This window comes from Mesitornis unicolor, unplaced genomic scaffold (genome assembly GCF_000695765.1).
Source record: "Mesitornis unicolor isolate BGI_N332 unplaced genomic scaffold, ASM69576v1 scaffold12890, whole genome shotgun sequence".
NCBI classification, from domain to species: domain Eukaryota; kingdom Metazoa; phylum Chordata; class Aves; order Mesitornithiformes; family Mesitornithidae; genus Mesitornis; species Mesitornis unicolor.
Genome location: NW_010157669.1, coordinates 29,506 through 43,449, shown reverse-complemented (window position 1 = coordinate 43,449; position 13,944 = coordinate 29,506). Strand labels below are relative to the sequence as shown.

Below are 13,944 nucleotides of genomic sequence, written 5' to 3'. Positions count from 1 at the left end.
TAAAATTCAATTAAATGTATAAACACTAAAAATGTTTTCCTGTGTAGTAAAATTATCTTAATCACACCAGAGAATAGGGGAAAAAAGGGCACAGTCATTAAAACATGTTTTGCATTTAAAATCAACTTTAATATTAAACAAAGAGGGTGCTTAAAACCTTGCCTACAGAAGCTGCCTACATGGCTACAGTACAATTGATGGCTAGTGGAATTTTCCAAATCACATAAGCAGGTTCAGGTTCTCCAGCTTCTGAGGTTGCCTGGCTTGTGTAGCTGCATTCACTAAGGCAAAGAATACGTATGTTAAGGAAGGACTAATTTCTTATTTCCTACTGTCCTAGCAGTCTCTTCCTCCCAAATGACTGTTTCTAAATTAGTGATCACCTTCTCCAAACAGTGCACTATAACTTCAATCATAACAACTAATTCCATGACTATTAGTTTGGAAGATGAAAAATATGTCTGTATGCGCACAAGCATGTAGAATATCCACTATCAAAGGAAACTTTTCACAGGAACATTGTAGACACTTTTTTTTTACTATAATAAACAACAATAGCTTACAAATATCCACCCTTCTTTCCAGAGCTAAATCTTAGCCCCCATAAAGATGAATTACTTGCTAGCTACTCACTCTTTGTTGATTAAATAAATTGTTTTGACAGGGTTTTATTGGGTTGTGGGTTTATTTGCTTGTTCTTGGTTTGTTGTTTTGTTTGTTTTTTTTAAAGACATCATTATTGGAAATACTAAAGACATTTAAAATGTAAATAATGAATGAAAAAGAGAACAGAAATGTTTACCAGTAATAATGTGGAACATCCGCTTGCCCTTTTCAAATGTAACGTCATTGGGGATGAAGACCACCTCATCTTGCACCTCAATGCAAGGATGTCTGGCACCTTTCAGCACAATCCTTCCTTCTCCCTTTTCCAGAATGACAGGACGAACATACGGCACTGGTGCTCCATTTGACACATGAGAAAAACTGACAATTGCATCTAACTGAGCTATCACATCATTCATTGTCTGTATTGGTTCTGCATAACCTGGTTTTGACGAGACACAAATTCAACACAGTAAAAATTGTTTTTGTTCATGCTGAAAAGATATCTTAAAGCCTACATTAAGCCCATAATTTAATTAATCTGCATTAAAAGTCAGTATTATTCAAGATAGCAGGCACATTCTGTGAAAGTCTACGCTGTAATCCTAAACTCACCATGCTCTGACTACAAAGGGATCTTCTTCACAGTAGGAAAAGGAAGAGGTGAGGCCACTTTGATCTGTGTTTTGCCTTAACACTAGACAACAAGAAGCAGCTTATCTTAGTACAGGAAGGCAAATGTTCACAATGGCAAGGTGGCTGGAGATCCAGTAAGTTCCCTTTTTCAGTAATACACTGCATTTTGATGCTCATGCAAGCAAAGACAAGAGACACAGCATGGACAATTCAGACACAGCAACCATTTAGGGTGGTATGGAGAGGTCTGTCAGATACAGTGCCTGTGAGCCCAGGCAACTGGACTAGATGACCCAGGATCTCCAGTAGCAGTTTTTAAGTTCTGATGTCTGGTGGGTTTGGTTTTTTTTCAGTTAGGGGGATGAGGGACAACAATTTACATAGGTAAACCATCAAACACCTGCAAATGGGATGCACATGTCAGAAGAGGTGAGTAGTGACCTGCAGAAAGAGTCCTACCTGTACAAAGTACGTTTGCTGTTCTAACATCATCTCTTGAACTGGCTAGGTATAGATCATTAAGAGGACTTGAAGTCACTTTCATTTAAGAAATACACACATAATCCAGTCTTTCATTAACTTGCCTCTACTTGGGAAGAAAAACCTTTTTTTAAATAGACATATACACTTTTAAGTCTACGACTGCACAACACAGAAGCTTTAAGCAGCAGCAAAAAGCTTTCTTAAACATACAAGGTATTTACAGATGACATATTGAAGCTAATCTCACCACATAACACCCAATTAGCTTTCCACACAAATACACAAACCTTAGTATGCTATACACAAAAAATATCACCTAAAAATTACCAAGATACCAACAAAAATAAAATCTTATTTAAAAAACTTATTAAGGCTCATTAAGCTACTGATTTTGCAGTATTTGGCAAATTCCTTAATCATGACAACAGGTTAAAGCTTATAAAGATTTTCACTGTAACTTAATCTACACTCAAATATATTAATACTGTGTGCTTTTTTCTCTTCAATACATTGAACTTTAGCTTAATATTCATTAGTGCTTTCACTTTCCACTTATTTCTTTCAAAGAAAAGAAATTCCCTGATATCTCTTCTCCTTTTGGTGAAAAACAGTAAAAGAATGTACTGTAAGTAGACAATCTCTGAGCAAAATATATGGAAATTAATTAGAAAAACAATCTTTTTTATTGCATTGTATAAGCAATGACTAACTTGTTCTTACATTGCATACCACTGCTCTTTCTTCACTGTCTTTCACAGACCTTCCAGTCCCACTCCCTCAGCTCTGTTGTCCTCTACCTCTTCTGCCTTCTACTTCACCTGCTGTTTTGGTGGGGACACCCACAGTCAGGGAGGCAGGTGGAGGACAGATGTGGCCTTAATGGGCATATTTTTGTCTCTTTTATGGGATTATCTTTTGCACACAACCCATCACTACACATTGTAGCAGTGACAGGAAAGAGAAGGCAACATATTTCCAACTTGCAACAACTGTCTAAAAGCCAAACCTCATTTTTCACACTAATTCTTTGGGGAACATTACTGTTCTTCTCTGTAGGAGGATCTACAAATAACTGCAACTCCTCCCAGCATTCCAGATTGTGATACACATCAACACTGACATTCACCTGAAGCAATGTTAATGATTTCCTTAACAATTGCATCCTGAGCCTCTTCGTACTCTTCTCTGTTCTTTATATATTCATCATTGACGGAGCTCAGTTTGCTGTAAACAAAACCACAATATTTAGAACCTGTGATGTTCTGTCTTCACTGCTACAATGCTGAAGTTCTGGCCTCCTCACCTAAGTCAGTATCAGCTGTCCTCACCTGTTTTAACAACAAGGTTCAGCACAAGGACCCATCTAAGATTCATCCACACCAGGCTATCAGTAAGACTAATTAAAGATCACAAGGGCCAAATCAGCAATTCTAGCATCTCTGAACACATCATTCTTAAAAATCTTACAGTAGTTGTTGTAGACATGCTATGTGATAAGGACTTGCTCCTAAAGCTGAGCTTCTGGCCACTTTGCAACAAGATGTGGCATGTTATAGAACCGGCAGAGAAGAATTGCTGCTAAGCAAGCATATAATTAGCACAGAGTTCTGCAACAGGCTTATCAGAGCTGATGGCATTGGCCTCTTTCATTTAGTAAAAAACCTCAGGGAACTACTGTCACTAAGAACAAGTTCTAGTCTTCAAAATAAGGTAAGCTGAAATCAAGAGAGAGTTTAAATAAGTGTTTATTCTTCTCAAGTTCATCTCCGAACATGGAGCAGAGTCTGCAAGGCTGACTATGAAACACACCCAAGTACTGCGCCCACACTATAAGCAGAAGTCAGCCTTGTGCCTCTAGTGCTGTCTACAGAAGCAACTATCACTTACCTACACACAGAGAAATCAGTTTTATCATTGATCCACAGGCTTCTTCCCCAAGGGAAAGTACCAGATGACATTTACAGTAGAGGTTCTAAGTACCACATTCTCAGTTAAAGAAAAATCTAACTTCATCTTTACATTTAGATTCGTAACATATTTTAAACAAAAAAAAAAGTTGTTTTAAATTTCAAGGATGTTTTGAAAAAATAAGTAAATGTTGAAACAAAATGCAATTAAGGATTACACTTTGTTCATTTAAGTAAATTGGTGTGAAATACACCAACATATTGGTTAGTGTGAACCAATATGTTTGCCCTCCTTTTCAAAGCAAAGGATTTATTACTTACGAAAGTGAGTGATTAATAGAAACAGTCACTATTAGTAACAGCATTGGCATTAAACCAACCTTGCCCTGTAGGTAGTGCTCTTCATACATATCTGCCAATCAAGATCTTTCTCAATAAACTCACTTCTCTGATGCTATCTCCAGCAGGAACTGTTACACATGAAGTGATAGCAGCATGGTTTGTCTGAAGCTGTACGATGTATTGATCTCTGTTATTTTTACCTTTCCATATATTACACATGCAGGAGACTTAAAAACTAGTTTTCTTCTGGAACTGCCACTGACAGGCAAGGAGGAATTTGTCAGGAGGCTGAAGTCCAATTCATGGCTGAGTATTAGCAGCATTTCTTAAGAGTCGATACTGGGGCTGATACTATTTGTGCTTTGATTAACAACCTGGATGGTGGGACTGGATGAACTCTCAAATGCACTCTCATATAGGTTGTGAGCAATACCACATTAAGGGGAGCTGTCAGTATGCTGGAGGACAGGGCTGCCATTCATTGGGATATCTACAGACTAGAGAAATAGGTGGACAGGAATTTCAACCCAGGCAAATGGAAAGCCCTGCACCTAGGATAAAGTAACCCCATGCAGCGGTACAGACTAAGGTCCAAATGGCTATAAAAGAGCTATTCATAAGAGTTGGGGGACTCAGTGGACCTGAATACAAGCCAGCAGCGTTCCCCTGAGGCAGAGAAGGCCAAGTGTATACTGGCTGCACTAGCAAGAGCATAGCCAGAATGTCAAAGGAAGCGATTCTTCCTCTACATTCAGCACTAATGAGACCACATCTGCAGTATCATCTCCAGTTTTGTCTTCCCAGTGTAAGACAGACACCAAATCTGGAGCAGATGGCCGCCACAAAGACTTGCAGCTAGAGCAGATGGCATACAAGGACAGGCTGAGAGAATCTGAAGTCAGCCTGGAGAGGAGAGGCAGCAGGCTTCTTGGAGGTGCACAGCAGAAGAATGAGAGAGTAAAAACCCAAACTTCTCCAAGAAAAATTCTCATTAGATCCGATTAGGAAAATTCTCTCAGAGTGGTTCAGGACTGGAACCTAGGCCACCCCAGAGGTTGTGAAGTATGCCTGGAGGATGGTCACCTGGGCAAGGCCTTGAGCTACCTCATCTAACTTTGAGACAGGATCTAGTTTCCAAGGTGGCTCTGCTTTGAGTTGCTGCATGTTGTATTTGGTGATAAACATCTCTTTTTCTATTGCAGCTTGTGAAAGTGTCTGCATAAACAATCACGGTGAATGCAATTATGCTACTTAGGAGCAGCTAAAACAGAGAAATTAGCCCAAGTCAAAGGACTAAAAATAGCTAACAGCAAAATAAATGGGGAATGCAGCTTTTAACAGAAACTGTATGACTACCTCTCCCTTGTGCCAATCTTGCTCAATATCTCAAATCTGTGAGCCAATTAAAAAGGTGAAAATTCAGCCATTCAAGATGTTGAAACCAGTTTATCAGCATAATTATAAAGAAAGGAACAATTTTTTTTCTTTCACAACAGGCTGGAAAAACTATCAAAATTATCTCATACCTGTTAGTAAATTTCACACCATTCTTCTGTGTATCAACTATTCCATATTTTGAGTTGTTACGGAGAACTTTTTCCTCCTTGCAAGTTACTCGAAAGTGATGTCCAAACTGTGAATTTGTCTCTAGTTTGATACTTTTGCCAGCTTCTAAACCTTTTTGATGAAAACAAAGAAAATAACAAAACCATTGTATTATGTGTATTATTATAAAAAAATCCTAGAGACTGTGCTATTCCTGCTCACGAATCCCCAGTACATACGACGTAGCCTCTCTCGGATATGCTATTCAGTATACTTGCTTTAGTTCTGTACAGGTATGAGAAATACCCAGACCTAACAGAAGTTTACTGATTCATTCTCTGCTCTTACTTTGACATACTCTCAAACTGCATATTCAAATCATAATTATTGTACTGCTGTACATTCTCCTGATATGTGAAAAATGTTCCTAGCACACTGTAAGGGAACATTCTATATTGCTGCTGTAAGCACAGCCCCTGTAGTATTGTGATCCTGTTACTAACACACACTTCTGCTGATGAGATTTCTCATTCCACCCCTATGCAATCTTGTCTTTCCTTCTTTTCATACAGGTATCTTGTTTACAATTAAAAAAAAAAATCAAGACTAAAAAATATGCAAGCCCTTAAAGGTGTAACCTAGAATAACTATGGTGTTGCCAGTTCTCCTTACCATATTTACATTAAAAAGTTGGTGTTTTTTTTTCAAGCTGCTCTCTCAATGCCTGATTCATCAGCTGCAGATTTTTTTGCATAGGATAATCAAGTCTTAAAATGTCTCATTTGCTTACACACTACATTTTGCAAAGAACCTCAAAAGAAAGCTAGCATGTCCTGAAAGGATGAGAATGCACAGGGAAAGGAAAAAAAAAGTTTCAAAGCATGTTTGCAAAGGATGGAAAATAGAACTAGGCTTAGCCAAGTGTTAGATTACAGTTCTACAAAGTTAACTCTGCAGTATCTGGCAACATATAGTATACTTTCTGAAATATTCTGGTATCCAATCCTTTAAAAAAAAAAAAAAAAAAAAAAAAAGCCAAGTTACAAGCCAAAAAAAAATGACTCAGTTTTCAACAGATTGTACTGTGACAACTAAAGTCACCCTAAACTAATAATAAAAAAATATAAACATCCCTTAACTCTTCTACATCAGCTTTCATTACTTGATCTCAAACCATTTTACAAAACAGGTAAGAACCAAAGGCAGTCTTGTACCCTACCTAGTTCTTTGGCTGCACTCTTTAAAAAGGACTGCATTTTTTCTTCCAGTTCGTTCATCTTCTCTCTTAATTCTGTCAAATTAGGATCAAAAGAAGCCTTGACAAGAAATTCATGATTCTCTACCTAGGGAAAAATAACAAGAAAAAATTCATATGAACACAGGCAGTAAAAAAGTCACCTCCCTGATCATACATAGTGAAATCAGTTTACTTAAATAATTTATTCAATTTATTTTCTTTATATATATAATTTTGTAATGCAACTTTGTGGTAATTGGTATCTAATTCAAATACAAAATGAATACATCTAAAACATTTGTTTTCTAAAATAATATACTTTATACAAGCAAAATATATCAATTTAACGGACACCTTTACTCTGACTCTGGAGTTGTCTGCATTTTTTTTGTTTATTTGCATACAGATAACTAAGCAGTAGGCAGCAAAAAAAAGAGAAGCCAGAGGAAATGAAATTGTTGATAACCCATATGCTAGCCTAGATTCTAGCAGCTAATCAAGACAGAGTGTAAAATAATGAGGCATTTCAAAACAAGAAGTCCTTGAAAACTTAAGTTTCTGAAGCAGTAATTCCTGCCCAGAACACACTCAGGAGGTTACAGAAGCAGCCTACATAGTACCACCAAAAATCCTGTTCAATTTCAAGCCAGTTGAGTTGAAAAGGATATACATTTCCTTTCAAGCTACATTTTCATTGGCACAGACTAAGTAAGTTGTAGTTAATCTTTTTCTCTCTCTTCCCATGCTTCCCCTGCCAGGCATTTGTCTCTGATGACCTCACAAGCCTCAAGTTTATTTTGCAAGCACAAACTTGCAACTGCTAAATAAAGAAAACTTGATTTTTAATATACAAACCTTTACAATCAACAAATGATTAGCACTGTTGTCTGACATGGAAACTAAGCACTGGATTTCATATTAGTAATATATTTCATCCAATTAAGTTTAAAAACCCCAAAACTAACCCAAACAACACTTTGATGAAACTTCCTCTAGGCTGGGAATTATCTGCAAAGCTGTATGCAAAGCACCTGCAAATACTTTGCAAAACTCACCAAGATGGTGGTTTACATATAATTTCACTTTTACCCACAAGTATATGTTAGCACAAGAATGAAGGAGAGAAGGAAGGTTCATAGTTTCATTACACCTTCCCAGACAATAAAAGTATCACCTCAGAAAGCACTGAGCAACAGGAACTATAACTGCAAGAACTACTGCATTTATCATTTTCTACTAAGCACAAGAAGCACTTGAAACATGCAGTGCATCAAAATAATTTTAAAAGCATTAGACTGAAGACTCCCAGGTTTTACAGCAACTTTGAATAAAGATCCGGGAATGCAATCTGGAGATGAAAGCCACAGGGGTTATGCATTTTTACTTTGGAATATGGGGGACAAGTAAATTATCATATGAAGAAACAGCATATCATACTGTCTATTCAAAGGATTGCTACTTTATTCTGAGAATTATCTTCTCCCAACAGATAATTTGCCTTTCCACAGAAGTTCCATCATGGAAAACTGAACCCTTGGTGCTTCTTTTCTCTGTGCAACTACCAGCACTGCAAGGCATTACACTCAATTTTTGGTTCCAGTTGTGTTGTATGCAAACACACTGCAGTGGCAAAGTTCTCCAGCTGCATAACCAGAGATATGGACTCCACAAAACAATGGATTACAAGATTTTAGAGGACTACTTTGAAACTTGGAGGCATTAAGAAAGGGGTATGAACAAATTAATTCCCTGTTACATCCCTGTTAGGGCCTGATATGCCTGCTCTTCCCATTCCCTTAATTCTGCTAAAAGAGGAGTAATGAACATTTACGACAAAGCATACAGCAGAAAAGACCATTCCTGGCTTTGCAGGGCAGATCTTGGATCTGAAACAGAAAACGGAAAGGCTGGGATGCAAACACCATGCACACCAGCCCTTGTCACGACCGGCTTCATGAGACAACCAAGACTGACAGTCAAGTGGCAAGTAATTTTGTTTCATAGCTTTAGAGAATTGTAAGAAGTCTGGAATGAACTGCAGAAATCCCAAAACTTCAGGAGAAGGAAGGTAACATTCCCAAGGACCTGTAACACTCAGCAGCCCTAGCAGGTACCCAGTCTGGCTGTCAGGTCCAGCCTTCACCCAGGCTGCAGTGTCAGAGCAGCTGACCAGAACCAAAGCCATGCCCTGCACTTCCACTTTTCAGGGCCTTCTCAATGCAGACAAGCTTTCATTTCACTGCAAGCAAAGATCCATTCATGGCTAGAGCTTATAATATGCAAAAAATGCTATGTTACTGCCTCACCCTCTGCTAAAGTTCAGCAGTCACAGGGATGGAGTTAGTTTTCATGTGCTTGTTGCTAACTCCATTACAGCTGCAACAGACCTGTGATGATAAATGAACCCAGAGGCACAAGAAACAAATCCTGAGCTGCTGCAAAGTTTCGGGACAGGAGCGTTAAAGTAAAAAAGCAGACTGTATCCCATTACCTCAGCCTGAAAAATCTGAATTTAAAAGTGTGCAAGATCCAGGTTTGCAAGATCACAGTTTCTAAAATGTCGCATTACCCACCCCAACTATTACAGGGCAGCTACTTCCTCAAGCAGGTGTTGTGAAGTAACCCCTTAGCAGGTGACAAGCAGAAGTACTCCATCTGACCACACTCTCCAGGTGAAAGCCAAGTGTGATCAAGTGAATAGAAAACCTTTTAAAATTTAATTAAAATTTCCGCTAAACTGCTAAGAAAGTAAAATTATTATGGTTTACTAAAAATATTAAAAACTAGTGCTACTAATTAATATACAAAAACATCAGGTGCCCACACTCACATTACCCTCTAATGTTCTTCTCAAGCTGTGCTCCTTCCTACAGCAGCATCTGAGCTATAATTAGATAAGTCACTTAAAGCAAACTTTTGCCTTTCTCTTCTGCAGCCCTTAGCGTGAATGTGGCCAACAATGTTGCAGGACAAGTGTTAACAGGAATGTGGAACACCATGCACTTGAGTTCTCGGTGCTTTGTACCTAAGGAATCCGCCATCAGTTGTGGTCTAGTACGGCCACACCTCACCAGAAAAACTGAAGAAAATAGGAGTGAACTCAAATCACTGCACTCAGATCTCCCCAAAAGAAGAATAAAAATACTCACCCTTATTGTGACATTTCACTGATATACTGATTAAGGAATCAGTTAAGGGTTAAGGAGATTAAGGAATGCAGACACACACAACAGATTGGTCTGAACACTCACTCTATATATAACCTTTTATTAGCAAGAGTCACGCAAAGATTTATAATGAAAGCAAATCCCTTAACGCAACATATATAAGAAGTTAAACGTTCTCTTTTGTCCTACTAAACACACTGCATTTTTTTTAGTTTAAGTTTTTGCTCAGAGCTACTCTGAAATGGATGTTTAAAGTATAAAATACTTAACGTGGTAAGTAGCAGACTAACATCTCAGCACTGACCACACTTTGATACCTGCATATGTTTACTTACACAAAGCAAGACCCAAGTGAGTCACATTTCTGAGAGATGCTCTAAAGAGTAAGGTGACAGCAAATCATTTGCAGACTGGGACTATGTTGAGCTAGCTAACTGATCTGAAAAACAAAGTCCCTCTGCAAAGGGCTGTGCTCTTAATACTCAAACCAACATACTATATACTGAAAGCACCAACAAACTTTGAAGTTTGCTGACTTGAGGAGGAGGTTGGGGTAGATGTTTTTTCAAAGGCCCCTTATGATTCTGTGAAAGACAGGAATGGAAGTGACAGTTTCTCAAGTTTTATTATGGTGAAGTAAATGAATAACCACATCTCACACTTTTTGAACTCAGATTTTTCTTTTTATATGAGAACGGATTATTGACATAATTTAGTTGCTATGACAACCTGTCCTTCATTCACACTCTGAACAGAGTTGGGTATTTCATTTGAACTCCCTAAAAAACAGAGAGGAATTTCAAGTCACAGTTCAAGTTTCAACATTCACAGGGAGATTTGTTCTTCTGGTAAAACCAGTATTGGTTTCTCTACAGCCATTTTCCAGTATCTTAGAGGGGAAAACAACCAAATCTGACACACTGAATTCTATGGGACTTGACTAAAAATAACTGACTTGTTATTCTGTTTAGAAGTACAACAAAACATTTTTGAAGTAGAAGCCAAAAAGAAAGTTGAAGAGCTGGACTATGAAGGGTGAAGGCTTAGAACAGCTATTCATTTCAAAGAAAACAAGAGTCCCAGGGCATACAAACTGCATCAACAGATGGTCTGTAACTAGTATAAAGCCATAAATTTCTTCATTAGCATGTATCACAAATTACAGCAACATGTCAATCAAAGAGTCTTTCCTTAAACAGTAAAACACAGTTGATGAAATCATACACAATACAACTAGATAAAAAGTGGTGCTTCTGCCTTTGAAGAAAAATATGTATGTTCAAAATTTTGGAGCAATTGCAGTTTTCAAAAGTTCAACACCTTGCCCTCACTACCATGCCTGGCACATGCTTAAGTAGATTTCATATTTCTACAGTCAGCTGAGACTGACACTTATGACAGTCCTAAAAGGTTGCCAAGTTTTCCAAAATGCCTGAAACATTTTATTGAGAAAGGAACATTAAATATGTTTCTAACCAAGAATGTACATTTCAAAATGTGTCTCACCAATTCTCTAATGAAAATCATAGGAAAAAAACGATGTACAAAACTCACAAAAACACCTGGCATTGTTTCACCCAGTTAAACAACAGTTCGTGGTTCTGCCTGTGCCCTAAGTGTTCGACGTTAAACAACAATTAATCAAGCACTTATACTCATCCATTCTCCTTTCTCTTACAGATTTAAGGAACAAGAATGTTCCTTACAGCATTCTTTGGCCAAATCTTCCTCTGAAAAAATGCCAGCTTTCCTTTGCAAGCACAGTCCTATCATCAGTAATATTTTATAAGCAGTGAGGTTGCAAGGCTAAGAGAATTGTAGTAGCTTTCTCTCTAGTGAGAAATATCTTTACTCTGGAAAGTAAAGTCAGTCTTTATACCTAGGTGAATAATTTTTCAGAAAGGCAAACTTACTTATGAAGACTTCCACCAAATAGAACCGAGTCTCATGAACTTTATAGAAGCAGAGAAATATGTAATAAACATATTCTGGCTGCATTCTATATTTCAGACATATCATAGTAACTTTGAAAACATGAAGAAGTTGAAAAGCAACAAAATAACTTCCCCAGTTTTAATACTGATGAGGCTTTTAAAAAGTTTCAGGTCCACAGCATCCATGTACCCAATGCCTAGATAGTTTGAGACAGTGGGTGATTATCTTCTTGATACTCAAATGCTATACTAATAAGAGTCTTCATATATTCCACAACTAAATGATCACTAAGTACTTTATATAGATGATCAATTAATTTAGTGAGTGTAGAGCAGATTGCAAAGTTCAATAAGAAACTTTAATTGCCAAGTAAACTTCCTCCCACACACCAGCCCTTACCTTATCCATGTCCAATGTTGTTTCTATCATCTCCAGAAACTTTGAGAAGTCAGAGTAGATATCATTAAGAGGTGTTATAAACACTGCCAACAACAACATCTGGTGATCTCCTGTTAAGAACAAACAAGAAGAATCATCATACACAAAACTCCATGACTTTACCAGAATTCACTTATCCAAAATAAACAGCACAACTATATAGCCGGTTTATTTTTATTAATTATAACTATTTCACTGACACACATATAATTTTCTAAAATAAGTGTTATTCAATTTATATTCTGATTGTACCTAAATCTGTCATCTCTGTTTCTATCTGGTGGTATTAATTCACTTCTAGTATGAAGTACAGACAAACACCACTTTGAAGTCAAACCTGCTATCTGAACATTATGTGTATTATTGCACACAGAAAGCTAAAATGGCTTTAGTAAAAACTGTATTCTACAGTAACCAATTTTAAAGATACAAAGTAGAAGTCCCATCACAGTTCAGAGTTTTTAATTTTTCTTAATTAAAAACTGTGAAAAAATGGGAATATTTAGTAGGTTACAATATGGACATAAATAGAAATTGAGGTATATGTTTTTGGGGTTTGTTTTCCTAAAAACAAACAAAATAATAAATTACTATCTACTTAACTGCATCTTTATAATCACCGACCTTTCCATGTAACAGGAAGTCATCAAAATTAAATTTGTCTTTTCCAATGTATTTTGTTAGCACAGACTCTGTAGCACTAAGTATATATGCATAGCACACATATTGGTTGGAAATCTGTAGAACAATGTAAAGATCAAATCCAAAATGCAGTTCACAGTTAACTTTCCATGCACAGATATTGCCAATTTTGTGAAAGAAGTGTTTTCTTCAGGCCTACATATAAGCACCTACTCAACTGCCAGCTGTGAAAACTCCGATAGTAAACAAATGTTTACATCCTTGCAGCCACTTCAAGTTATGATTTAATTACAGAAAGATTAATGTTATTGACTATATGATTTATATAAAAATGCCCCAAAAGGAATCCAATACTATGAGCTTATAGCCATTAGATTATGTACAGAATTACATTTGCCTCTGATATTCACAGGCAAGGCTTCACACATTAAGAGAGAAACAAACTAAGCTCTGACTGCTCCAAGAGCTTCCCAATTTCTTACCAGACTAGGGAAAAAGCCTTAATCTTTCCTAAGAAAATTTTCAGTACAAATTTATACAAGTCACACAGTGGAGACATGATTACCCAAGAGAATTTCTCTCTCTTCTCTCTCAGCACTGTAACTCAAGCAGAAAGAAAAAGTCTGGCTTGTTTCCTTTTCCTCCTATGCCTTTTTGCTTCCCCATTCCCCCATGCTTTTAAAGTTAAAGCTTTAGTATCTGTTAATAGAGAAAAAACCTATGTTTTTAAGAGATTACTGAACTTGTAAATATGAAGTCGTCTGCTAACTAAAAATCTTCAAAACTAAGAGATCTGAAATAAAATACAGCTTTCTTATTCCAAATCTCTCCCTTCTTTTTTTTTTCCCTCCTGTAAATAGACACATCTAAATCAACCTAGAAAATAAACGGAGGCAGTAAAGAATGAAGAGACTGAAGAGCAGAAAAGAGTTTCACATCCATTCTTCAGAGTGAACTTTGCAGTTCCCAGTGCACCAGCTGACAAGAGTGCATTGCACGCACAATG

General features: G+C 37.2%; 1 protein-coding gene across 1 annotated transcript in view; it reads right to left on the bottom strand.

The window, feature by feature from the left end:
- MSH2 (mutS homolog 2) overlaps nt 1-13,944 on the bottom strand; it is a gene marked incomplete at its 5' end in the record, with an annotated part of 49,943 nt that overhangs the window by 9,036 nt on the left and 26,963 nt on the right. The window contains 5 exons of the mRNA XM_010180978.1: nt 803-1,048; nt 2,852-2,949; nt 5,501-5,651; nt 6,739-6,862; nt 12,258-12,367. Of these exons, the coding sequence (XP_010179280.1) occupies nt 803-1,048; nt 2,852-2,949; nt 5,501-5,651; nt 6,739-6,862; nt 12,258-12,367 (729 nt within the window). The remainder of the gene's footprint in view (nt 1-802; nt 1,049-2,851; nt 2,950-5,500; nt 5,652-6,738; nt 6,863-12,257; nt 12,368-13,944) is intronic.